Raw genomic sequence first — 26,215 nt, 5'->3', positions numbered from 1 at the left:
CAAACTGCATATGAAAGTGTTTGGTTGTTGACTTGCTTGTTGTCATTGTACCGAAGCTCTATTAATAGCATTGTTATAAATCTCTTTTGAAAAATAAATTAAAAGTATAGCAATCAGAATACAATAAATCAGAAGTTGATATAGGCTTTTGTACTAACTAAAGCAGCAAGTGGCTGTTGCTCGAGTCAAATTTTACCATAAATTGTAAGTCCACTAAGAATTACCGTTTTATGACTCAGGCCAATAAGGTCACTTCAAATCTGCTTAAAAGCCTTGTTACAGTAACATAATACAGTATATATGTTGCCTCTTCTGTTTATGAAGTAGTTTAATGAAATCCTGCCAAACCAAGTGACGGAAAGTTTGCGGTAGCCTTTGTCTCATGGAAACTGATGGATAGAAGGGTGGATTACAGTAAGGGAATTCAGTCCTTCTGTGACTACTAAAGGTTGAGTTGCTGTGCTGTGGAAAGGATATGTGTTCCTCAAAGCTGACTTTTGCAGTCTATGTATCTCCTTCTTCGTCATTATAATTTAATTTTACTTTTACCATTTTGTAGAACTTTTACTAGAGAGGGATTTATGCCAATTAAGGGCTTCATCTGTTATTATTCTTTTCTCAAACTCCTATTAGCAGTTGTAAGCATGCAAGAATTGCAGTGCCAGATACTCAGTTCTGACTTATCTTTCAATTTCTGCCTGAGCTGTGAAATCTAGGTCCTTTTACAGGTTTTGGAGGGAGGGCTTGGATTTTTTGTGTACTTATTTTTGTGCAGAAGAGGAGAAAAATAGGAGGGAGAAATATGTGTCTGTAGTTCAGCCTGGTTTGTTTCCTCTACATGCATAATAAATTTTTTTTCTGTTTATTTATTATATTTAGATTGACATGTCATGTTTGCGTGCTCAAGTTTACCACTGCTTCTCTCTGTTAGAAAGACTGGTATATGTTGTGTTAGTGAGGCAAGTATAAGGAGAAAATGGAGTTCATTTACCTTGTGTTATAACTAAGATTTCCTGCCTTAGCAGTTTGACTGGCTTTTGGTTTTACTGGAGATAGATATGTTTATAAACATGCAGAGAATTTTCTTTTTTGAGGAGTAAAGTAATTTACTGCTCATTTTTTTCCAAGTAGGAGAAAATGCAAATAATACCTAATTTCACTTAATAAACAAAATGAAAATAAATATTCTTAGAATATGTTTCAGGTATGACTTTTATTATCCTAGGAGGCATCTTAATAGGCTTTTCTAATGATATTTTTCTTCTGAAAAGTCATACCAGCAAAAGTGATGTCTCTGCCGTATTGCATAGTCAGGAGATACTCATGGACAGCCAAGTAACTGAGCAGAGCACTTAATAACCTATTTTCTGTACAGTGCTTACTTTATCAAACGAGTGAGGTTAGGTATTTCAGATTAATATATACAAGACACAATACAGAGACAGAGCAGAGAAAAACAAACTAGCCAAGAATGACAAGGTCGAGGGCAATATATCAATCGGTTGGCTTTCTGGGTCATAGTGGTTTTAAATATTTGAGAAGCCATTCCAAGAGTAAAACAGAGTTCTTTGTTTTGTTTTAGATCATTGACCAGATCTTATCTACATTCATAGAGCTGGACTGTAAATCACCAAGTCTCTTTCATGTTGGCTGCTTTGTAGAAAACCTAAGAGGCAGTAAATAGTAGATGTAGTGGAAGATCCAGAAAAGCTTTTTCCCAGTGTATTCTTAATTTCACGTCTAGCGATAGAAAGTGCAGCGCATGCAAATAACCACTCCAGTCTTTTCAAAGATACATTTCTTCAGTGCCACAGCAGACAGCTAATGGTTAGGTTGTGGTTAGCATCTCACTTGGTGCTTTGAACAGAATTCCCTAAGTGTTTTCCCAAAGTATGGGAACATGCATACATACCAGGAAAAATAACCTCCCATCCCAACACAGTAACTGCTACCTAATGCAGGTACTCTGCCAAGATTTAAAGATTTGGCTGTAGATGAATTTTGGAATGGGAAGATGTAGATTCTCACATACCCCTAAAGAATGAGGAGGAAACAGCTGGATGCTCACAAAAAAATGTTGTAAATAGCAAACATTTTTAAAAGGTAAGTGCTGAGAAATTAATGCATGATAGTACTAGAGAAGAAAAAGCTCTGTTTTCATGAAACTGGTGGCAGATGTAATAAAATTTCCTGGTCTTCAGTACCATGATAGATCACCTCTGACCACTTTAATGAAGGCATCTCTGTGACTGCTAGCAAAGATAGCTAGTGGTTGCTAATTTTTATGGTAATCTTTTGTCATGTAAATGTTATTTACTGTTGTCCTGGTTTCGGCTGGATAGAGTTAATTTTATTTCTAGTAGCTGGTATAGTGCTGTGTTTTTGATTTAGTATGAGAATAATGTGATGACACACTGATGTTTTAGTTGGTGCTAAGCGGTGTTTACAGTAGTCAAGGACTTTGCAGCTTCCCATGCTCTGCCAGGTGCACAAGAAGCTGGGAGGGGGCACAGCCAGACTTGCCAAAGGGCTATTCCATACCATATGACATAATGCTTGTATATAAGCTGGGGGGAGTTGGCTGAGGGGGCAGCGATTGCTGCTCGGGGACTGGGTGGGCATCAGTTGGTGGGTGTTGAGCGGTTGCATCACTTGATTTTTTTCCTTGGGTTTTGTTCCCCTCTCTTTCTCGTTGTTTTCCTTTTCATTACAATTTATTATTATTATTGTCGTTGTTGTTTTGTTTTGTTTTATTTCAATTATTAAACTGTTCTTATCTCAACCCATGAGTTTTCTTACTTTTGCTCTTCACATTCTCTCCCCCATCCCATCGGGATGGGGAGGGTGAGCAAGAGGCTGTGTGGTGCTTGGTTGCCTACTGGGGCTAAACCATGACAACTATAAATGAGGCTGAGCCCCCAGGCAACCATCAGATAACTATTTCTATGGCTGCGGAGCTTTGTCAGGTTAAACTCAAGCAATTGGGCTTATTTCATAACAGGAAATCTATGCTTTTGGTGGGAAACAAACTGTTGGCCTCATATTAATGTTGACTGGTGTGTGCAGAAAAATGGTCAGCTGAGTGAGAAGAAATGCACTCTGCTTTGAAGTCATCTTGCCAGCCGACTGTCTTGTACTGTTGTGAGTTTCCCTCTCCCAGCCTGCTTGACTGGGCACGCCGCTGTCAGTCCTGCCGCTTGCCTCCCTCCAGTCTTGACTGAGCCCCTGCTCTGCGCGTGCTGAGCTCAAACTGCCGTCTTCTCCGTTTCTGGCGGTTCTCCCTCTGAATCAGCTGCTGTGCCAAATACTGCAGACCACAGCCTGCGCGGTAGCGCAGAACGAGCTGGTAATTATCTGACGGGCTCTGTACCAGCCAGACCTGGGAAATTCACATAGTGCGGAGAAAGTGGTTTGACTACATGTGCAAGCAAGGATGGAAAGATTTGATTCTACTTCTATTTTAATACCAGAGGAAGCTCAGTTAGTATTTTAGAATATATCCAGTACTGAGAACAAACAAGAACATTTGCAGTTAAAAAGTTACCCATTAAGCTCAACAGTTTTCTGTCTTTCCGTTGTGCAGTAAATGCCAACTATGTATGCGTTGCTTCCATGTGCATCACACAACATGGGACACTTCCACTGACACTTCATTATCAACAAAAGTCTTAGGTTCCTACAAGTACCTAAAATAATGTAATTTCTTAATGTTATTCTCTGCTATAATGGCTGCTTTGATTGCTGTGTATGCAGATGTATTCTGGTTCTAGCATCCTCTCCTGCTTATTAGAGTTACCAGTCTTTTTTTATACTTTGGAGTTAATGCAGTTTTAAAGCTGTCCATAACTAACATGAAGGAAGGAAACTGCTTATACACTTGAAACAATTTATTCAGCAATTGCTCCCACTCGTTACAAAAAGTTCATATGTGAGGACATTTAGATTGGCATGGTTGGCTTTTGCTTGCAAAACTTTATGGTAATGTATAACACAAGTAAGTAATACCTGTGCAAATATTTGCTTAAGGATAATGAAAACCACAGCTGTCCACTTTGATTAAGTAAACAGTGGTTGCAAGGGAATGTATCAAATATAAAAGTAACATTTGGATCTGAGCGGAATACCTGCTATGTATATTTTGAAATGTTGAAACATAATAAAATGCATGAAAACAGAATACGAGTATGTCCCAATTTTAATTCTCACTGCAAAGAACATTCTTCTTCCTTAAAACATAATCTTGTTCAATCCCAACGCTGAGGGACCTGCATAATGGCTCAGAAGTGTTAGGAATGAAGACCAGCATGTTTGGCCGTTGCTGGGAATAGCTGTCGGCTTTTATGCACTTCAGGGGTGGAACCAACCAATTTTCCAGCAGTAAATGCTGCTGGTTCCACACAGCTTGTTCCACTCCCATCTATGATTATGACTGCAATAGTTTACTCACAGATGTGAGCTTTTTGTTGCATTTGTTAAAAATAAGAGGCTATCACTTCAAGTGAGTGCTTTTTTGAAAATATGTCTATGAAATCTCAGCTCTGGTTGTATGTGACTTTCAGACAAGATTTCTTCAAAATATAAGTAAGAATTTGAGGTCATGGCTCAGTGCCATGAGTTAGCCTTGCAATCTAAAATTAGGTGGTGTGTGTTATTTCTCGCTTATATGTCATGAAAACAGGTGTCTTACAGCCACAGTATTTTTGATGGTGTAGAGGCAAAACTGACCTATGTGATGAACAAAAACTATGTTAGTCCTGCCATCAAAGTAACAATAAGGTGGGAAGTTTGTAGTTTGCAAAATAGGAGTTTATACATGCAAGATTCAGAGCTCTTCAGTGGGAAGATGCACTGCACCTTATGCAAGTATTACTTTCAGGACTCATTAAAATGGCAGTGTGGCAGCCTCGAATGTTGCTGCTGAAATAAAATTGTAATAAAATGGTTAAGGCTTTAAGGCTGATCTTGTGATTAGCATCAGTTACAATCGTTAAACTGGATAATGAGGAATGATAGTGGGAGCTCAGGAAATCCCTGCCTGGCTTGGGGAAATACATAGCAGTTGGGTGGAAACAGCCAAGTGCTTTGAGCCTGCCTGCTAGTGAGTGCATGCCCAGCTTCAGGGAAGCCGCTCCTTGCTTTGCGTGCAGAAGTGGCAGAAAGGGTCTCCACGCATCGTTGTCATTTGGAAATGGCCCTGTTAGCTAGTGTCAGTGGGACTGTGACCAGGTTTTCATTTAGTTCTTGCACTGTCCACCCACTGAAAACGGCATGTATCCACATCTGGAAGCACTCTGCTCACTCTGTTTTCCACCTCAGGGCTCTACTCTTTTTTTTTTATTATTGTTTTTGAGAAGAGTATAAGCAAATAATATCCCATCTCTTTTCATGCAGAAAAGTGTTGCTTGGATCTGTTAATTAAAGACAAATAACAAAGAGCAACTGTATCAAAGTCCACTTACGCATCTGAGCTATTTTTTTCCCCTGTAGCAGTGAAGGTAGTTTAAACAACAGGGGAAACATAAATGGGAGTTTCTTTCAGAGCAGACAACCATTATGACTTCACTGTACACATTCAGTTGTAATCCAAGAAGTCAAACAGATTCTGCAGTAGGAAGAAAAAGATTTTTCCTATCTAGAATGGACAAGCAGCTCATTAGCAGAAATATTGTCTGGTTTAGATATTTGCTCTCAAATGAAGAAATATAAATATTATTTAAACTTTATTATTAATGTTATTTAAATAAATAACTCCATATAAATAACTGTGAGAATGTAGAAAAACCTACTAAAATCAATAGCAACTCTTTTAAACTTTCAGTTAGAATAACTAGTTTGCATGTTTCAACTGCTAAAATATAGATCAGGTGTTAGTTTCCTTTACCTCCTGGCATCCTTTCTTATCTTTGTTCTGCAGTTTCTGCATGCACACATACGTTCACACAATGATGTTTAGCCACCAACAATATTTGATCTGGTCACAAGTGCTGGGAGTGCTCCCTTCTAACTTGCCTGGCCACACCGCCTGCACACTGGCTTGCTCCGTCCATACTTGCTCCACGGCCATCGGTACAAGCTGAACTGTTGGGGGGGAGAGGAATTACTCTTTTTTTGTGTATATAGACCATAACTAAGTACTCATTATAAAGAGGACTTTCAGTAGAAAATTAAGAATTTTAAGTGCTTGATCTAGAAACCAAGATACTCTGCGTTAAAAAGAAATTTGCCCTCTCTAAGAATTGAATCTGTTGTATTTAACTTTATGCCAACTGGTCATGAGCAAAACCTATAGTAAGAAATAATTTTGACTAATGAGCAGCTGCTTCTCTTTGAACACAGTATTTGGTGTTACATAGTAGCAATGTAACTTTGTAAAATCATGTTCTAGTATGACTTGGTGGAGACAAATCCCAAGTGGGTAGGTAGAGTTCCAGATAGCCAGAAGCATACTTTCCTGCCTACTTGGGTCTTTTAAAAAATTGTGATGCTTGGTGATAGGAAAGAACATGAGCATCTATCTAATGATTTTATTTAAGGATGAATATTGCCCTGGCATTGGCTCATTTGCATCCTTGGTTTCTTAGAATATTGATAACCCAGGCCTCCAGCCTGGGTGCCCAGGTTTCTCAAATTAGTATTTAGTATCAGGCACTGGGGTTTGAGAATTAGTTATTCGTTTGTCTCCACTGTACCTTTTCTGTCAGGAAGATGGTTATAATACCCATAAGTACTTTTATCATTCAAAAATTGCTGTGATTAATATGAATGTGCTATTTACTCTCACTATTTTCTGGAGAGCAGAGTGGCGGGCTGTAACCACCCTCCCATCCAAGGCTGATGCTGCAATTCCTGCTTTTGAAATACGATTAGAGAGTGAAAACTAAGCAAACTGTAGGAAGGTTTTTTTACACTTACATTAGTTCCACTGCCTGTAGTTGTCAACCCAGTCAGAATAACCATTAGGATAGGTAATAGCAGCTTCTATTATATTCTGTTACACTCAGTTGTGATCTGTGCTGTTTTTATATTACCACCTAGACTGAGGGAGATTAATGGTTTTTTTTTTGTTTCAAATATAGGAAAGCATTTAAGAATGTACTTGACAAAATAAGCCCATTTTTAAGTGTCTGTCTGACTAGGAGTGTTTTTCTGAATTGGATTGTTAAAGATTTCAGCCTAAGGCTGCAAACAGGACTGTCATTTTTGGATTCTAAATTATTTTTCAGAAAAAAAGAGCACTGTGAAAATCGTTGTTTATTCCAGTTGATGGAGTGTTATACTCATAAATCATGATTATTTTCAACCTTTTGGTTGAGACTATTTTGTTTTCACAGCCAGAAGCAGTAAAATAATCAATCATGTAATAATGCCATGGATAATTATCATGTTGCTTGGTGTTCTTTGAGCTACTGCAGGTGTGTTCAGAGCCTCTATTGGTTGTGTTTAAACTGTGATTTTACAGCTGAGGTGGTGAAGTGCTTTGGAATGTACTCACAATTGCTTTACTTTTTTTTTTTACCTTTTTTTTTTTTTTTTTTTGCATAATGCATTACCAACAAAGACCATTTGTTACGAAATCCAGAAAGAGTTGTGTTTTTTCCATGGTTCAAGGCTTTTATATGCTCCTTGGTATATTGACTGGGACTGCTCAACATATAGTTGTACAGAAAAGCTATGTTTGTGATGCCTAGTAGATTTAGTTCCATTGTTGCTGAATTAGAAATGACATTGAAATGCATTTGTGGTTTAAAAAGCCTCAAGTATTTTACTCTGTAAATACCGTGGAGTTCATTCTTATTTATTAAACATTCAGAACAGTTTTATTGGCATAATTACATCTTCATTTGTTTCCAAATAGTGCTTTAATTTTTGCCTTTCTTCACCAGGAGCAAAGTGAGCGCTCTGCAGCGACTGTAATGTTTCTTTGCCGCAGTGTGCAGGAATAAGGTTTAAGTCCGGAATTCCGTGATCAGTTGAAAGTGGCATAAATCACCACAGTCATCAAAAAACTCCCTCCCACCTTTTCTCTGCCCCAGCTCCTTGCTTCCATGCTGCTCCCTTCCTTGTCCTGACTCAAACACTCATGCAGCTGCACTGGGAACCACATCAGGGAGCTAACCTTTCCCCCTCTCAGCCTCTGGGCAACTGAGGTACAAAAGATTAAGGGATATTTACTGCAGACATAAGATTTGCTTGCCCACGTGCTTTTGAAAATCCCGGTAGACATCTGTCTGCATCTTTTGGCATCAAATGCTTTTAGCAATCTGGCCTAAGGTGACTTGGCCAGGACTTTGTAGGAAGTCCTAAGAGTTGGAAATAGGATTTGGATATTCCTTCGTGCAGGCTGGGTTCCTGTTTAATGATCTTCACTCTGTGTTGTAAAATGAGAGGAGCTGGACTTTATTGTAACTTTATCAAAAGAATGTTTTGGCTGTGAATTAATAGAATCATTTGTAATCCAAAGCTTATCATCTTCAGAAGTTGGTTGTGCACTGAAATTGGTGACTTAAAATGAGCATCTTCTTTTCCATGGGTGCTGTTTGTTTTTCTGTAATGTTGCAACAGCTGTTAATGAAGGTTCCTCTGTGAATGAAATCTGAATAAATCTTTATCTTTGGTTTGTCTCACTAACATTTCTGAACTCTCATTTTAAGTGGCAAATATAAGTTGCAGGAGGAAGAATCTAAGTTATTTAATAGCTAAGCTCAATGATGAGGGTTGTATAATGAAATGGTAAAGATTGACAGTGCAATTGAAAATGCAGCTGTGTGGTTAATGTAAAATATGCATTAACAGTATGAGGCATTAAAATAAATCAAAGTACCTATTGAAGTCTGTGTTTGAATCCCTGGTAATAATACTTTAAATGACTTACCTGATTTTGTTCTTTTCACACTGACTTCATAGTACTTGGTGAGGCGCCTGGCTGATGACTAAGAAGATAAACTGCATCTTCAGTATACTTTTTTCTGTTTTGGAGGTTCATTGCAGCTCTGTGTGGAAATCAAGAATCATTCCTTCTCTGCAGTTTTGTGCTGATGGCCAGCTGATTTCTTTTACTGTGTTTTAGAGTGGTTTGTTGGTAGGTTAATAAGGATTGTTTTATTAAATGAGGAAGTTCCTGCAGCAAGCTTCTGAAATTTGTAAAGCAGCTTTTTCATCATGCACTTGACTACTAGGTTTCCAAACCAGACAACTAGTCTATCTTGGATCAGTCTGTGAACATAAACATTCACAGTAACAGAGATTAATGCAATATGCAGATTACCTTTTTATGTATTTAACTGACAAAAGGATGTCAAAGTATAGGGTTTTGAACCTCTGTTAAGATGTGTTTGAAAAATGAGGTCTTACTGTGCAGAATGAAGGTGGTTTAAAATTTGTGTTTGTTTTGAATTTTATTTTAAATCAATGATAAATTTTCTGTCCAAAACAAATAATGAAGCTCTTGTCATTGCTACAGATCGTAAACCTCAGATCTGCCTTTGTCCCCTAGTGTAGTTCCTACATGTTGCAACAGAGTGTTTTTGCTGATACTTACTGAAATGGAACTATTTCAATATAGCTATTAGGTAAAACAGAAAAAAAATCTAAAGAGGGGAAAATTCACACTAATGGGACAAGAGATTTGCTTCAATAAGGAATGCTTATAAATTGTGGGAATTTATTCTGTAGAACTCAACCCTGGCTCTTGTAAAAGGTTTCTTGTCTGTGTTTTCTACCAGCTTTCTGAAGGTTCTGTGACTTGCAGGCTGGTGTTGGTTTTACTTTAAATATACTTATTTAATGTTATTTTGATGTTATAACAGAGCAGGCTTAGAAAAGCTTACTCCCTTTCTAATGGTCTCATAGTGAGAGCTTTTTATAACTATGAATTTAGCTGAAAGTAATTTTAAAGAATTTTGGATGGCTAAAGAATAAATTTAAATTAACTAGTTAACATACTGTCCTGTGAATAGTGTGGTTTGCGAGCTGACAGCAAGCTAAGAAGTGTCTGTTTTTCAGACTTCACAGTTGTCCGAGTACAGCAACTGCAACAAAAAGCGCAGGTTATTTCCCCCACCTTCAGCTATTTTTATGTGAAGCTGCAGCAGTTAAGCAACGCGTGCTGTGGAGGTTCTAATCTGCCATCACTATGAAAGGGGCGCACTGACTTTATGCTACAAACTGCATCTTTTGTAGACTATTCACCACCCTTTACAGGTCTGCCAAGCCCACTCTGCAATTGGTTGCCAGGGGCTGCAGATGTTGGAAAAGAGAAATTTCAATGAAAGGCCCTGATTCAGCAACCCAAGCAGCCTGCCTCCCCCAGCCAAAGTAATCAGATTGGCAGCTGAATCAAAGGGTACAGTGGGCCCTTTGTTTGGGAGCTCCAGAGGTTAGTAATTGACAGAAGGTCAACAAAGTTTTATGAAGAAAAGAACATAATATTAGAGGGTATTAGGCTGAAGAGAGGGAGTTTGGGAGTTTTATGTTATTGGAAGAAAGTTAGAACCTGAGTCAAAGGTTACAGGCGCAGGAAGCAAAGGTTGCATATTGCTGTTTAAATCTGAAAATAGTTTCAGCTCCAGAAACAGGATTATTGATGAGTGGAAGGAATAGCTGAACAAAAATCTGCAGTTTCCCTAATTGTAGCTGTGTGCAGTTGTTAGTGTTGAAGGATTTATTTGTAAGTATTGGCATTTAACATACAATGGTAGAAGGATGGTTGTTTTCTTCATAGAATCATGAGACTGGAAAAGATCTTAAGAGGTCCTGTTTCACCCTGGGAGCAGAAGCATTAGCTGTATCTGTGCAGTAGCATATGCAATAGATGCTGGCCTAATCTGCCACCCTGAAATTTCATTCACTGAGACCTGTGTGTTTGAAGAATGCCAGCTCTCAGCCCATGCCTAACCTTCAGACTAAGCAGGCGTAGTAGTCATCCATTTTTTCTTTTTGTTGGTCATGTTTTGTAGACCATCCTCATGGCACTAGTTGTAGTATTTCAGTTTGACCCACATCCATCTTGAAATGGAATATAAAAAACTGGAGAAAGCACTCCAGGGCCTTACTAGTGTTGAGTAGGCTGGAAGGTTTATTACTGTTTATGTGTCCCAGTATGATGTTTGCCTTGTTTGCAATAGCTTGATATTGTTGACTTATGTTCAGTTCTAGTCCATGTAAGCCAAGTCAGTGTTGGCTTCTATGTTGGTTATTACTCATCTCTCTGCTTTATTGTAAATTCTTAAAAATAACCTCTTGGTTCCTTTATTTTTCCAGGAATTGAAGTTATACTGATGGGTCTATAATTCTCTGGCACTCCTCTTTACCCTTTTCAATAAATAATAGGAATTATTTGTGCAATTTCCCATCTTTTAAGATCTCATCTGTGCTCTGCAAGAACTGAAAGACAGTTATTAACATCGCAGAGCATTGCATCAGCCAGCCCTGAACTGGTCTAAATTAATCAGGCCCACTCTGGTTGAAAATACCTGACTTTGTTATTCTCTGCCTGTGTGAGGCTGAGGCCTTGGTTTGTCCCTGGTATCAATTATGATAACTGCCTCCTTGTGACTGGCTTTTTGATGAAGATTAATGTATTGTTTTGATGTCTGATTATGGCCATGAGCATTTTGAAATCTGTTTATTGCAATTACCTCTCAAGTAATGAATGATCTGTGAACTCATAACCATTTCAGAGGGGAAAATTTAGCTCTTCTATGATGAATGGTATATGCCCTGTGAGTTGGCATTGCGATCAGTTGGGCAATTTAGGTTTTGAATGCATGAACAGGCATTCCTGGCTCAGTAATATAGTTTGCTTGAAAAACACACAAATTTGCTTGTGTATTTTGTTGGTCATTGGTGCCTATCATTGGAGCAGTGGGGCTACCTGCTCTGGACCTCGTCAGTAAGCAAATCTTCCTCATATTTTCAGGAGAAGGGAAGTGGCAAAAGAAGCAATAATTATTTATATTCAGTTTGGAAAAGGATTTTCTATACTGTCTGTTTTCCTGCTGCAGTTTGCTATAGTAAGTCAAAGGAACAGAATGCATTTTGTACATCAGAAATATGGAACACTGACTTTAAATACGGTTTCTCTTTTGGAGTTGGGATTTTCCTTAAATTGAAATAGCTTCCTTTATTACCCTGAAAAGTTAAGAAATCCTTTTTGCGTGGCTGAGCAGTTTAAAAGAGGTACTATTTACAGCATCTGCATTTTACTTGACTGTGTGGTCCCTGAAAAGAGGGGTATTCCTGGGGATCTGACATGTGGCACATCTGGCACATACATTGTCCCATACTGGCAGTTGGCATTCAGGCTGAGTTCTGGTTATGCTGGTCTCGTCTGGTCATGCAGTGTGCAAGGAGGACAAACACTGGTGATCTTTTCTACGTGACACTATCACTGCATATGTAAATTGAAGAAGTGGGTGTTCAGAAATAAGCTGTGATACATTTAATGTCTGAGCAGAGAATGTACGCAAGTGAAAAATGTGAGAGTAACTGTACTAAAGCAGATGAGAGATCTATCCAACACTGTGTCTTGGCTCTGATGGCAGCAAAGGAGATGCTGAAGTAAAAGTGTAAGAGGAGGTCTGGCATACATAGTACTACTTTATGCTGGGTATTTACCTAGCCTCCAGCCATTTTGAGCTCAGGGACTTCCTTGCCCACATAGGATTTCTATGAATTAGTTAGGTCTGAATGGATTTTTCTCCACAAACTTGCCCAGTCTCACCTGTAGCCCATGTGAACTCTGCCCACAGCCTAACTACATCTTGTTTGAGTAAACTTTACCTTGTTCTAGCTTTGCTTTGAAATTGCTTTTAGCTGCTTTTCCCTCATGCTGCCATTTCTTTCACCAAGAGATTGGTCCGTCCTCTCTAAGACTCTCATGACTCCATAGACCTTTACTGTTACTGACCTCAGCCATCTCCTTCCCAGAGTGACAAATCCTAGCAGCTGTACAAAACCTGGTTTATAACTTTAATTATCCTCACTGCTCTTTTCTGAAACTCTTCCGACTCTTCTGTACCCTCTTTGAGATGAGAGGACCTCAACAGCATGCAATGTTCAATGTATGAGAGAAAGCCATAGATTTACACAGCAGCATAATGATGCTTTCAGTTTTACTCTTTATTCCTTTCCTGGAAGTATCCAATACTGGCTGGTTTTGCTTTTCTTACTGCTTCTGAGAACTGAGCTCAATTTTGATGGAACTAACTATTCTGAGCCCAAGATCTTGGTCCTCAGTAGTCCTGGTCAGTTCTGAATAAATATTTTATTAAGAATAAGCTCTCCCCATGTGCATCTCTTTCCATTTGTCTCCATTATTCTCAGTCAGGTCTGTCTGTACTCCCATTCCCTGTCTGCTTCACTTTCTTTAGTAGCCTTGAATAGGAGAGTTTGATAGCCTGTATACCCTTTAGCCATTTCTTTTTTGTCTTCTCCATTCCAGGAACATCTGGGCCACCCAAAGCCCTTTGCCAGGAGCTCTTTCAGGCTTGGACTGTACAAGTCTGTGCAGCTGTTTTCTGTACATACCTGCACAGTTGTCCAGCCTGTTGTGGGGATTCCTCATACACCAATGTGGGTATGTTCATGGAGACATTTTCTAGACACCGTGGTGCTTGGTTAGTCTTCAGATAGCTACATATTTATGTAGTAGCATGCTAGTTGGCATACTTCTTGCCAGTGTGACTTGATAATATCACGTGTAAGGTTCAAATATTAGGCATTTGTCTTCTTACAGTTTTTAAAAACAACCGTTTTGTGGGTTGCTGTGGTTCTGCCAGTTTTGTGTTTTGCAAGTCTACCTTTTTTCTTAGCATTGTATGACAACGCTGTGTTTGTAATAGATATGAAAAAAGATGTGGCTATCTAATATCTTTGTTGCATCTATAATCAGTTTAATGAGCAATTATATCTTTTCTAGCAGTAGCTGCTTACTGATCAAGACTGACAGTGAAAGTTGGACACCTAAAATTGCTTTGTGGATTTTTCTCCCCTTCAGGCAGTGGAACAACACATAAAAATGCTGCCAGGAAAAGACAGAGAAAGTAGGAAGAAGAAAAGCAAAATGGGATACCCTTACTGAAATATTGAATAAACAAAGTCAGAAAAGGGACATAAGTTAAAAATCAGATGTGGACAGGAGCACATATGTGTGGGGGTCTTCAAACAAGAATAAGACTGCAGAGAGTTGGTGATGGTCGTGATCAGGGGTGCATCTGCACTACAGTGAGGGGAATTGAAGAAAAGATGAAAACAAGAATTATTATCTGTTGAGGAAAACACCATGGATTTACTCCTAGCAGGAAAAACGTACTGATTTGTTAATGCAAAATCAGAAAGTACTCAGAATAATAGTCAACAGGAATACACAGCTTTTTTCTTGAAGTTCTTGACTGCAGGATTTTTAAATTCTGTTTAACTGAAGAGGAAAAGGTTTTATTTGGTTGTACTGACTTGTTGGTCATCTGATCCAGAAGCATTTATGGTGTAAAAAACTTAATATTTCATATTGGTAATAACTTTTTGGTGTTTCAAGTTGTGGTACAAAACTTTAGAGTTAAAGCTTGGAATTCATAATAAATGTGACTGAAGTGGAATTTTGCCGATTACAGAAAATATACATGTTTCTTTCATAAAAGTGAGTTTAAGTGACAGATCTGTTTTATATTTGTAATTTACAACGTACACAAAGGATTTTCAATTTTAACTTTGCTTAGTTATGGAGACTTTGCTGGTAGGTGGTGTCTATGGTTTGTAATTGTTCTCTGGTAAAGCTCATCTAGAGATTAATGTTTTTTCCAGACATAAACACATCAAGCACAAGAGTGAATCACACAAAACTATTATTGAAACATTTTCAAATCAGCAAATGGTTTTGTTTCTTTCCATCTTTGTTTTGAAAAACTTTAAGAAATTAAGAGAGAGAGGTCTGGGAAGGAGGGAAGAGAGGAAGACATTTCTGTGCCCATTTATCTGAGCTTCCAGTGTTTTTTCCTGTTGTGAATCCCACTAAATGACTGAAGAAATGGAAACAAGTTGAACACGTGGTATTAAACCAAAAGTGCCACTCAGATCTTGGGCAGTTTGGAGTCTGGAGATCTGAGTGTTAAGCAACCAAATGTCCCTAAGAATGGGCTTCTACAAATAATGTTTCACCCTGTGAATACTGGTGGATTACGATCACCAGAATAAGCCAAGTGCAGGTGCTTGTGGACTAAAAGAACAGTTGCTTTTTCTACTCTTCTTTTTACTCCAAGGTCTCATCTTGGATTTATCTTCCTTGTGACCAGTAAATGTTGCTGTCCCGTTCTAAAGTTCTTGTGCAATATAGAGGAGGTCAAACAGAAACAAGGAAACAGAGGTGAACTTGACTTCCTGCCCCTTGGTAAAAATGAGATGTGATGTATCTCTGCTGAAATTTGACAGAAATATCCCTATCATGCATTCATCAGTTCACACTGAATCAAACAAATCAGCAAAACTTCTGTACAGTAAAAAGTCAGGCAGTGAGTCTGCACCATGCCCTCAGGGGTGTGAAGACACAGTGGGGCAGGATTTACAATGGCAATTGAAGATGCCACTGCCTTGGCCACCCATTTCCATTTCTCCCTCCACTCTGCAGATGAAGACTATCTATGAAGACAGTCTGAAGATGAAGACATTGGCCAGTGCTGGGAGTGGCAGAAGATGATGGCCGCTCACAGCACTCCCAGCAGACAGTGCTGCGCCCCTGGTAAGACACTCTCTTTCAAATTGGAACACCTAAGGCTTGGGCCTTAGCCTTAGCTGTTCCAGTGTGAAAGAGTGTCTTACCAGGGGTACAGCACTGTCTTCACCATTACTGTAACTGGGGTGTCTGGGAGTGAGCACACAACTCAAGTGGAATCAGTAGTACTGCCAGGCTAGGAACCTCAGGCAGTGGGAGACGAAGGGAGAGATGAAGTAGTGACAAGGAGGAAGTACTGCGATGAAATAAATACTTTCAGACCCAGCCTGAGGTGTAGAGGATGTCTCTGATTTCTGTCTTGCACCTGGTAAATTTAAGAGGCAAGTTAGCTAAATCTTCTGTTCTCAAATAATGGGTAAAAGCATAAAGGAAAAATAAAAACCAACAGTCTTGATTCTTTTCTTCTTTCATAACATAGTGGAAGATAGGGATGGGGTTACTTGTGTTTCACCACTGTGACTTGCAGTCAGAGTGTTGTTGTAGGGTTTAGTCTGAAGGAAAGGGAATGCAGACAAAAGGAAGAGGGAGAGCCTTTTCCCTAGTTTCATTTTACCCAAGACATTACCGTGTACACCCCTAACAAATCTGCAACAAAACCCAGATCTTTCACTTTAGATCCTGATGACCTTAGATTTGCATGCTCTCTTGCTGATATGCCAAGTTGATAAGGGATTTGGATGACTGAATGTAAATTAGGAGATACAAAAATGTAGGGGATGTCATTTGAGAAGTTGTTTTTAGTAAAAGCACCTCTATAGCTTTATCTGATTTTAAGTTTAACTCTGTTCCTCATAGTATCATATTTTCAAAAGGGAGAGTGGACAGGTGAACCCCCGTTTTATAATGGTCAGGGTTTTGTAACACCTGGAAAAGCAAAGGAACATGGAAGTATTGTCTGCTGTCTGCATCAGCTGCTGGCTACACATTGTTTCTAGCTTGTTCTGATATATGTTACACACAAACAAGGAGGGCACACAGAAAGCTGTCCGTCCATTTCATCACCCTTTGGAATACCTGGCGAATGGTTATTATATTTTCATTTCTGGGCAATATCTTTTAGGGACGTGGCTGAGAATAGGATAAGAAAATAAGCAGAGATGATGAGTCTGACATCCAGAAATAGAATCTGAATTACTGTAATGTAACTTCAAAAGCAGATTTATGCCATTTTGTAACTGAGGTTGTCAATAAAGCTCAGGTACTGCTTAATTTGCTGGGCCAGCACTGCTTTCAGGAAATGTTTGCGTTCTTCATAAAACTGTGTGAATTTTAGTCTGGGAAGAACTGAAAAGTAGTTTTTAATGCTGTCCATATTTGCCAAGCACAAAGTAAGTCCACAAGATAAATTACTGTAAGGTTTTCTAATCTGCGATGGATAAATCCTGACCTTGTTAGTAGGTGCTTCCTGTGTGCTACTCTGGAATCAGGATCTGGACTGAATGAGTTTGCTGAACTCCCTGTTGTAATGCTGTTTGAGAGAAAGATTAACTTAGAACCTCAATTCAACAAAATCTTTTTTTTTCCTAGGTGAAATGGAAATTCCAGATTCAAATGACCCCTTAGGTCACGCAGATGGACTTGAGAGACCAATTGCAACACCTAAAGGTAAAATTAATTGTAGTTACTTTTTCTTCCCCCCACCCAAATATAAGCATACTTTAGAAAGGGCCAGCAAAATGCTGTTATTACATGTCCACTTGATTTACCTGTGAATACAAGTCTATAAGAAAGGCAGCCTTGTGTGACTTAATACTTCTGATTCTAAACAGGGATAGCAAGCTTACAGGAGTCTATAAAAATTAATTTTTAAGCATGTTCAGTCCCCCCACACTGAGGGATTAGATGTTTGAGCCGAACACAGAGGGCTATTATTACCTTTCTAGCATATTTTCTGTCACGTTGGTGCCATGAAAATGATTTAATTTTGTACAGTGCCACACTTGGCATCTATAGGTAAATCTTAAGTATTGGTATCTCTAAATATCTGTGGTTTGAGATAATTCAATCTAGCCCATAGTAACACAAGAATACTTACTTTTTAAGTAGCTCTGAGCATTAGTGATTTTTTTTAAAAACAGACTATAATGGCAGATTTTCTAGTAACTTGTTAGTTAGCATAAATTTTTATGATACTTTATCACTTAGACTATAGATCCAAATGCTATTCTTGGGTCTGAAAATGCACATATTTACTGCAAATTGTGATTCCAATTACAGTTTGGTGCAACTTCATAAAGCAGGTAATTTTCAGTGTTCTACCTGAAGAAACATGTTTTCTCACTTGTAGTACAGGCTTTTTTTTTTGTATGGATGCACTGCTGTAGGAAAGTCAACCCTTATGCTTAGAAGAAATGTCAGATAATCGTGTTAGCATGAAGAGCTCAGCCTGCTTTCTGCTTTCTCATTAGCATTCTCAGCAAGATGTGTACATGTTGAAGCCTACGAAGCTCTGAGGTGCTGGTCAGATGTTCTTCTTGGAGCTTGTCTTTCAGAGGAACATAAATTTTGAGGGTACCTTGGAATATAGTCTCTGTTCTCATAGTTTTCATGTAATCTTTCATGTAATCAGGTGAAGCACATCATGTAATCATGTGCTTCACCTGAATGCTAGTTAGATTTCTTACCTAGACTATGCTTATTAGAAGCTTTTTTTCAGAATCTTCTGTTAATTTCTATCCTTAATTGGATAAAAGAAGACATGTTTATATTGGCATATCTCTAACCACATTCCTGCTGATCATCAGTGTGGGACTGTGTCCCTCCCATTTGGGAGGAAGACTTGGTGTACTCCTCTTCTCAACCCTTTTCCACTTCTTGAAGCTCCCAAATTATTTTCGAGGATTAAACTTTGTCCTCCATTATGGGAATAAATTTCAGTAACCGTCATTCCTGTCAGCGGCACTGTATACTACAGTTGTTTTATCCACTCCACACACTCACGTACCCACTGCTTTTGATGGGAAAAGGTCCATGTTTAATCTTTAACTGCATCTGACAGGCTTGTTTACTTGGCAAGTTGGTCCTACTTTACTCTTTTGTTATGTCTGAGCTTTTAAGGGTACAAACATAAAAGAAAATGTTTTTTTCATGTGACCTTACTTGGTTAAATTCTTGCTGAGAAAGGAGTTGCAGTTATTTCCTTTTTTTGCGGGGCCACAGGCAATACCTGTCTAAGGAAGTAATTAATCACGTCTCAAACATTTCTACATCATAAGGATTTTGTATTTCCTTCAGAAAAAAAAAGAGACCCTTGTTCCTATATGACTCATTGGTATAGGATCAGTTGTTAGTTTCCAGCATGCCTGGTCTGGAAATGGCCTCATTTTGCTCTCCTTTTATTTTTGTGGCTACAAAATTCTCCAAATAAGCAAAAATCCCTCGGTTGAAATTTTTTGTTTCGTTGATTGGAATGTTAACCTATGTGTTTCTCTATCATAGTGAGGTAGCAATTTTTGTTTCAAAAAATCATTGGACAGTTCTACTTCAATGTTTGTGAATACCATTGAGACCAATAGAAAGGGTCCTTCAGCTTCTTCCATCACATCGACCTTCTTTCCTTCCTTGAGAAATGTTTAGTTATTCTGATTTGATTATGACCTCTATTTTTTTCTGATTGTAGAATAGACCCAAAACAGGCAGGAAAATAGTAGTAAATAGGTTTTAATAATGCCCAAAGTTAAAGCCACTTTAGAAGTACTAAGTGTATAGGTCACCTTCTCCTCTAAATCCTCCAGAATTCCTGAAAAATAGTTCTGTCTCCAAAGAAGTAACCAGGTTAAGCAAGGTATTATTAATAATGTGCACTTTAAAAAAGTTGCAAGTCTTTTCCTACAAGTGAAGCCAGCTTTCTGATAGTTGATAGGATAGGACCATAACTCAGCTAGGAATCTGGGGAGAATTTATCTTCCCCTGTTTCCTTTAAGTGAGCACCTGAACAACCAGAAGAGCACTGCCTCTGAGCAATGTTTCACTGAAAACCAGAGCAGAACAGTGAGCAATTGCTGTAGAAGAACATAGGTCTGGTCTGGAATAAAAATAAAAGGATTTGAACACAAATGTTGTCTTTGCAAAGATGATCCTTTCCCCAATCTTGATTTCAATTGAGCGTCTCTAGGTGGCTTTCTGTTTTGCAACAAACACTCTAACAAACTCTCCCTGGTTCCTAAAAAGTCTCTTTCCCCTGCTCAAGAGGCAGAACTGTTTCAGCTCCAGAAACACCCAGGTTCGCTGCTTGCTGGGTCTTGTGCTGCTCCCTGCCCACCTTCCCGCACTCGGCCAGCTTTTCCTGCCAGTGATGCCGGGGGAGGAGGTGATGCTGGGGAAGAAGCAAAGTTCCCTCTCTCTCTCACGGCAGCAGAGGGTCAGCCAGGACAAGGCCAACAGGGAGCTTTCCTTTCTGAAGCCCAGAGGAGAAAAAGAACATATTTGTTAATCACAAATAAATGCAAGAGTTGTGGCACAAGCCAAAACGAAGTTTTTCTTTGGTGATGAGCACTGTTGGTGCATCATCAGGGAGGGGCTCACTGCTTGCAATCTTGTACTCTTAAAAGAAGCCTGGGGAAGATATTAAAGGGTAAAATATGAACTCTTCATGCACAAATGAGCTGCCAGTAAAATCTTACATCATAAATAATGTCTGGTGGTGGGAATGTTAGAGCAATACACTTTAACATTTAAAGAAATGCATGAGCAAGGGCAACCTGCAATAGCTGACACATTGAGTGAGTTGGGTTGCTCAAGGAGACATGATGCCTCAAGCCTCTGACCTTAACTGTGGTTTCTGCACAAGTCTCTGGGAACTTTTTGTGGTTCAGGAGGTACCTATATGACAAATCCAAGTTATGACTGGACTATCCTGGTTGCTTTGACTTGACATAAGGTAACCTGTCAGGAATCACTCGTATGTATTCTAAAAGTGGTAGCTTTTTATTTACGCAACTGGTGACCCAAAGAACAGTCTGCATGCTAACTACACTGCTGTGCCCCCCGAAGATCTGCTCCTAAATGGGCAATAGGCTACAACAGGTGGTACCTGCTTCTTCACAGTCTTATCTGGGAGTTCAGAAAATAAGAAAACAAAACCATTCCGCCCTGTAGAATTGAATTCCTGGGCTAGGTAAGATCTTCAGTCCTTCAAGTATGAGAAAATACTGCTCAAAAATAGGTTTCCTTCTGCTAATAAGAGAGCCTAAGCCCACTGATTTCGGTGTGGGGGACAATGGGCACACTGTGGCAGTATTTCAATGCTAATTCTGCTTCGTTTCTGAATTGGCTATAATATGTTCCAAAGTACATTTGAAGTGCATGTGATCCAAATCACTTCATTTTACATGCCTCTGACTCCATTTTTGTACATTGAGATCACAAATAGTATGGAAGATGGGGTGCAAATAATGGGATTAAATTAGGCTGTAAAGGTATCAATTCATCTGGAAACATTATGTGGCAGTATATAACAGTGTAGTTTCCTTAACCGCTCATGTGTCTTTTGGGACAGCTGCCAACATCCCTTCCATTTCCTAACCTGACTCCAATATATTGTAGATCGCTCATCTTCATATTGTGGTTTAATAAAGCAGAGGGGTGAAGAACTGGGAAGACTGCTTTGTATTTAGGCTAATGGTCTGTGCAAGAAATCATGAGTCTTAACTTCTTAGACTTAGACTCCTTAGACTTCTCTCTCCCCTCCCTATTAGGATGGTGTTTCTCAGTGTAATTCCAGTCCTGGTTTACTTGTGGAAAGACTCACTTCACTGGACTCCCACCACCCGCTAAGGTGTGATGGTGTGATCCACGTCCCCTAAACTCTTGTACTTACAGCAGTGTTGCTGTGCACACCTCTAGAAAGAAATGCTTTGAATTTCAGCAACTTTCATATTTGTTTTCTCTTGCGATAGTGTTCAATTCTTTCATAAGCCCAGAACACTCTGCAACTCTTTGATATTCTTTATACGTTACCTGTCAATTCTGTGAACGCTTTATGCTTATTACTGTATTCATAACACGGTAAATTTGGGAACAGCATGGTCTTCTTCAAGTCATTCCTTGTTAATGATCAGTCATTCCATAAGCTAAAGTATGTTTCCTAGGTGAAAAATTATGTCTTACAGGAAATTATGAATTCGCTTCTAATGGAACTATCATTATATTAATTACTCAAAATGTTTTCCCAAAAAATCTTTTGTGTTGAATATAAGATTGTATTAGTCTTAAAACGCCATCGCAGAAAGTTGTCATTTGAAAGAGTTGTGGTGAGAGAGACCATGTCCTTTATTTATATCTAAGAAAATGAACAAAGAGTTACTTGAAGACAAAAATGAAAAAGGGTGGGGAGGGAGAAAAAAAGGAAAAGCAAGGGGCTGAGGGAAAAAAATCCCACATTGCTTTTTAAACAAATCATAATATACATATTTTCAGTGGTTTTGAACACTGGAAAGTTTTATGCCATGAATCTGAAAATGCTCTAAATTGTATGTGGTTATGCGGACAAAAAGTATTTGCCTTTTTTTTTAAACAGCTGATTTTAAATTTCCAATATCTAAAGCGAACACTGCTGTAAGTTGTGATGTATCCTGTAATACTTAATACTGAACAGATGGGTTTATGGGCTTTTTTGACTGTTGGATCTAAAGTTATTTAAATACATACATATATCTTATCGAGAAACATGTATTCTAAAAGGTGATAAAACATATATGTAATTATTACTACTTGTTCTGAAGAGATTGTTGTATCTTCAGGTATCTAGCAATTTATGGCTCAAATTTTCCTTTCTTCTTCTCAGAAATTGGACATTCAGTGTTTGTTTCCCCTTGTGCAATGCAGAAAGAAAAGGGAATCAACTGTTCCACAAAAATGGATTATTATTTCATTAACTCATATCCTCATTATCTCAGGAACACAGAGAGATGTGAAACTCAGTATAGTATCATACATATTACCACTCAGTCCATGTGTGAATTTGGGAAGTCACTTGAACTGCCCTTACTTTAGTTTCTGCATTTGGAAAACAAGGTTGATGATATCTTCCCATCTCATGAGACTTATGGGTTCTAAACCCATCTCAGGGGTTCTAAATGATTTAGAAGTTCTGAGATAAAAAGAGTTGCAAATCTTTATTAATTGCTATTCATGGAGTCCATCATGAAGCTGGTTTGAAAATTATGAATGCATAATCATTTTAAAAATCATATAGGGAAAAAGGGGCAAACACAACAAAAAAAGAATAGAAACCAAAACTCAAATTGAAAACAGCTAAGCCATAATTAACTTGATCTAAAGTAACTGAAGAGGTTTAAAATATTTTTTTAGAATGAACTTCAAAATCACAGCTAAGATCTTAAAATAACAGAAGCGGAGCAATCATTTTGTATTGTGTTTATGCCAAGCATAGCACATATGGTTTGAGCCAATAACTTGGACATCTAAGTGCCAAATAATATAAATAAAACTAACAAAAATAATATGCATGTGAGGTCTCAGTGATAGTTGCACCCTTTATGTTTTTAGCTTAGTATCTATTCTTGTGCATATCTTGACAATGATTTGACACATGCGGGAAAAGTTTATTTTTATATTCTTGCCAAAACATGCAAAATAGACCTGTCATTTTATTTTTTATTTGCTGTGGGATTCTGTTTGATATATTTATATCAAATTTATCCCATTTAAAAAGATGAAGTACTGGCAACCCAACAAAGGCATTTCAAAATGTGAAAGAGTTTTGCCAGAATTCATGTCAGTCATTTCCCTAAGCTCCTTTATTCATAGGGTACACAGAGTATGATAGTATAACATAATATATAGATTAAGCTGCATTATCCTCTCATAGCTTCTTGACAGAACAGTTTTTACTCTGTTCAAGCAAAATAAATATTAATATTGGTTGTACACTCGGTTAGAAACCATAATAAAAGAGAAATTTAATTTAAAGCATCTTTGCCTACAGCAAATGCAGAAATATCCACCAGATAGCTTTTCCCTTTGAAGTACTTTAAGCCAAGCCAAAGACCACTGAAGGCAAAGGAAGCATTTTCCTTCATTTCAATGACCCTTGGAACCAAGCCAGAGTATAGAAAATAGTATATAACAATAGTATTTGTGTAACACAGAAAATTGCTGATCATTATACTCAGATTTTTAAAAAATTCTATTTGGTATCCATATCCCAAATGAAATATAATTGTTTATAATGTGACATTTATGGGTTTAGTAATGCTGTTTATCCATAGCAAGCCCAAAATATTTTATAGAGAGTATTTATTCTTTGTTTCAAAGGTATGTCAGTATTAAAACAGATTAACAAATCTGCTCAAGTTTTAAAAAATTCTAGTTGACTGATGCGTAACACAAAGTATAGTACACAAGTTAAATACAAGTTCTAGTGCCTTCATATTTCATTCTCCTCCATACCTGTCCAAATGAATATTTATTGAGAGAGAAAGAGAACTACATTGGAAAAAATTTGCTTTGCATGTCGTTGAGGTCCCAGTTTATCCTGGGAACCAGTTTGCATTTTCCCCAAACCAGTGCATCAAACTGGCATCCACACAGTGTTTGTGGTGTGACGTACATCACAAAAAGTAACTGCTGATTATCACTACAGAAATTAAATAAGGAAAACATTCTTAAGAACGTGGTTGGTTAAATTTTCCACTTTGAAAGATTTGCAATAATGGGTTATCTAAAGTGGACACCAAATAACAGAGCAGCCCGACAAATGGCTGCCCACTCTGTCATACAATTACTTCAGATTCAGTACGTATATAAACACCAGACTTCAGCATCATTTCTCAAAGAGGAAATGAAACTAGCAAATAGAGAGTGTGCACTTCAGGGTATGGACAGAGACAGTGGATAGGTAGTGAGCTGCCCTACTGCTCCTAAGCTGCTCTGAAGAAATTTGAAGAAAACAAGTGCTTCAAAGTTCAGTACGTTAAAATATTTATTACTTGATTTGTAATAACAGGGTAATATAAAACACTGCAGAAAATGCCTGTAAAATTGGCAGGAGAAATAATGAGCTAAGGCCAAATTCTGACCTGCAGGAAATTGATTCATTTACGCTGACTTCATGGGAAGTATATCTAATCACACTGGGCCTGAATTAATCCATAAATCTTTGGCATTGCTTTTGGTGGTAATAGTTTTGTTCTAGCTATTAATAGGATCTGATTCATAAATTCATATGAAATATTTTGGATTGCTTAAAAGCTATGGAAGCAAATTACTTCCTACAGTAACTCTGGTTTAATTGGTAAAACAGAAAGTCTAACATGGATTTAATCTTGAGTTAATAACATTTAAGTCCTAATAAGTAAATTTAGTATCTGTTTTCATCCAAATTTATTTGAATGTAATATCCATGACTAACCGGAAGTGAAGACTCAATCCGGCTCATTTTAAATCAGGAAAAGTGAAATAGTGGTAAGTGTTTGAGCAAGCTATAAGCTGACCAATGGCACAAAAGCTGACCAATGGCACAAGAACGATGTGGACCTTTCATATACTTCTGTGTTAAGAACAAAAAGTATACTGAAGAGGTAGAACCACACTCCCTGGCTGTCAACTTACAGTGCTTGAATTGGTCCCACCTTTATAGAAAGCATCTTCTCCACCTCTTTCACTTCTTAGGAATCAGGAGCATCTCTGAACCAGATGACTGTACCTCTGTGGTGGCTCCATGCTGGAAGTGGCCCAACTTCTCAAAAAAGACCTTAAGCCGTTTCCTTCACCTCCCTTGTGTGAACACATTCAGGCCACCCCCATGATTGCTGAATCATAGACACATAGAACCACAGAACAGCCCGGGTTGGGAGGGACCTCAAAAGATCATCTGGTCCAACTGGTTTTGGAAAGGGGGCCTAGACAAGATCATCTAGCACCCTGTCCGATCGCATCTTGAAAACTTCCAGTGATGGGGACCCCACCACATCTCCGGGGAGGTTGTTTTCCAGTGAATGATTGTTCTCACTGCAAAAAAATTCTTTCTTCTATTAAGATGAAACCTCTCCTGATGCAACCTGCACCCATTGCCCCTTGTCTTCTCCATGTGGCTCCTTGTAAAGAGAGAGTCTCTGTCCTCTTTGTAGATGCCTTTTAAGTACTGGAAAACTGTGATGAGGTCCCCCCGAGCCTTCTCTTCTCCAGAGAGAAGACACCTGACTCCTTCAAGTCTTTCCTCATGGGGCAGGCTCTCTAGCCTTTTGGTCAACTTTGTGGCCCTCCTTTGGACACTTTCCAGTCTTTCAGTGTAATTTTTGAATTTTGGGACCAGAACCGGACACAATACTCCAGGTGTTGAGTGACAAGCACTGAGTAGATTGGGATGAACAAGTCTCTATCTCTGCTAGTAATGCCCCTGTGGACACAGCCCAGGGTTCAATTTGCCTTTGTTGCCACAGCAGCGCTCCGCTGACTCATGCTGAGCTTGTTGTCCACCAGGACCCCGAGCTCCCTTTCAGCAAGGCTGCTCCCCAGCCACACAGATCC

General features: G+C 38.6%; 1 protein-coding gene across 1 annotated transcript in view; it reads left to right on the top strand.

The window, feature by feature from the left end:
• Positions 1–26,215, top strand: part of ROR2 (receptor tyrosine kinase like orphan receptor 2) — a 158,757-nt gene that overhangs the window by 90,489 nt on the left and 42,053 nt on the right. The window contains exon 2 of the mRNA XM_075526653.1: positions 17,252–17,329. Within this exon, the coding sequence (XP_075382768.1) occupies positions 17,252–17,329 (78 nt within the window). The remainder of the gene's footprint in view (positions 1–17,251; positions 17,330–26,215) is intronic.

The sequence above is a fragment of the Mycteria americana genome, chromosome Z, assembly GCF_035582795.1.
Source record: "Mycteria americana isolate JAX WOST 10 ecotype Jacksonville Zoo and Gardens chromosome Z, USCA_MyAme_1.0, whole genome shotgun sequence".
Taxonomy (NCBI): Eukaryota; Metazoa; Chordata; class Aves; order Ciconiiformes; family Ciconiidae; genus Mycteria; species Mycteria americana.
The sequence above is the reverse complement of the archived record's forward strand: the minus strand, read 5'-3'. Positions and strand labels throughout refer to the sequence as shown.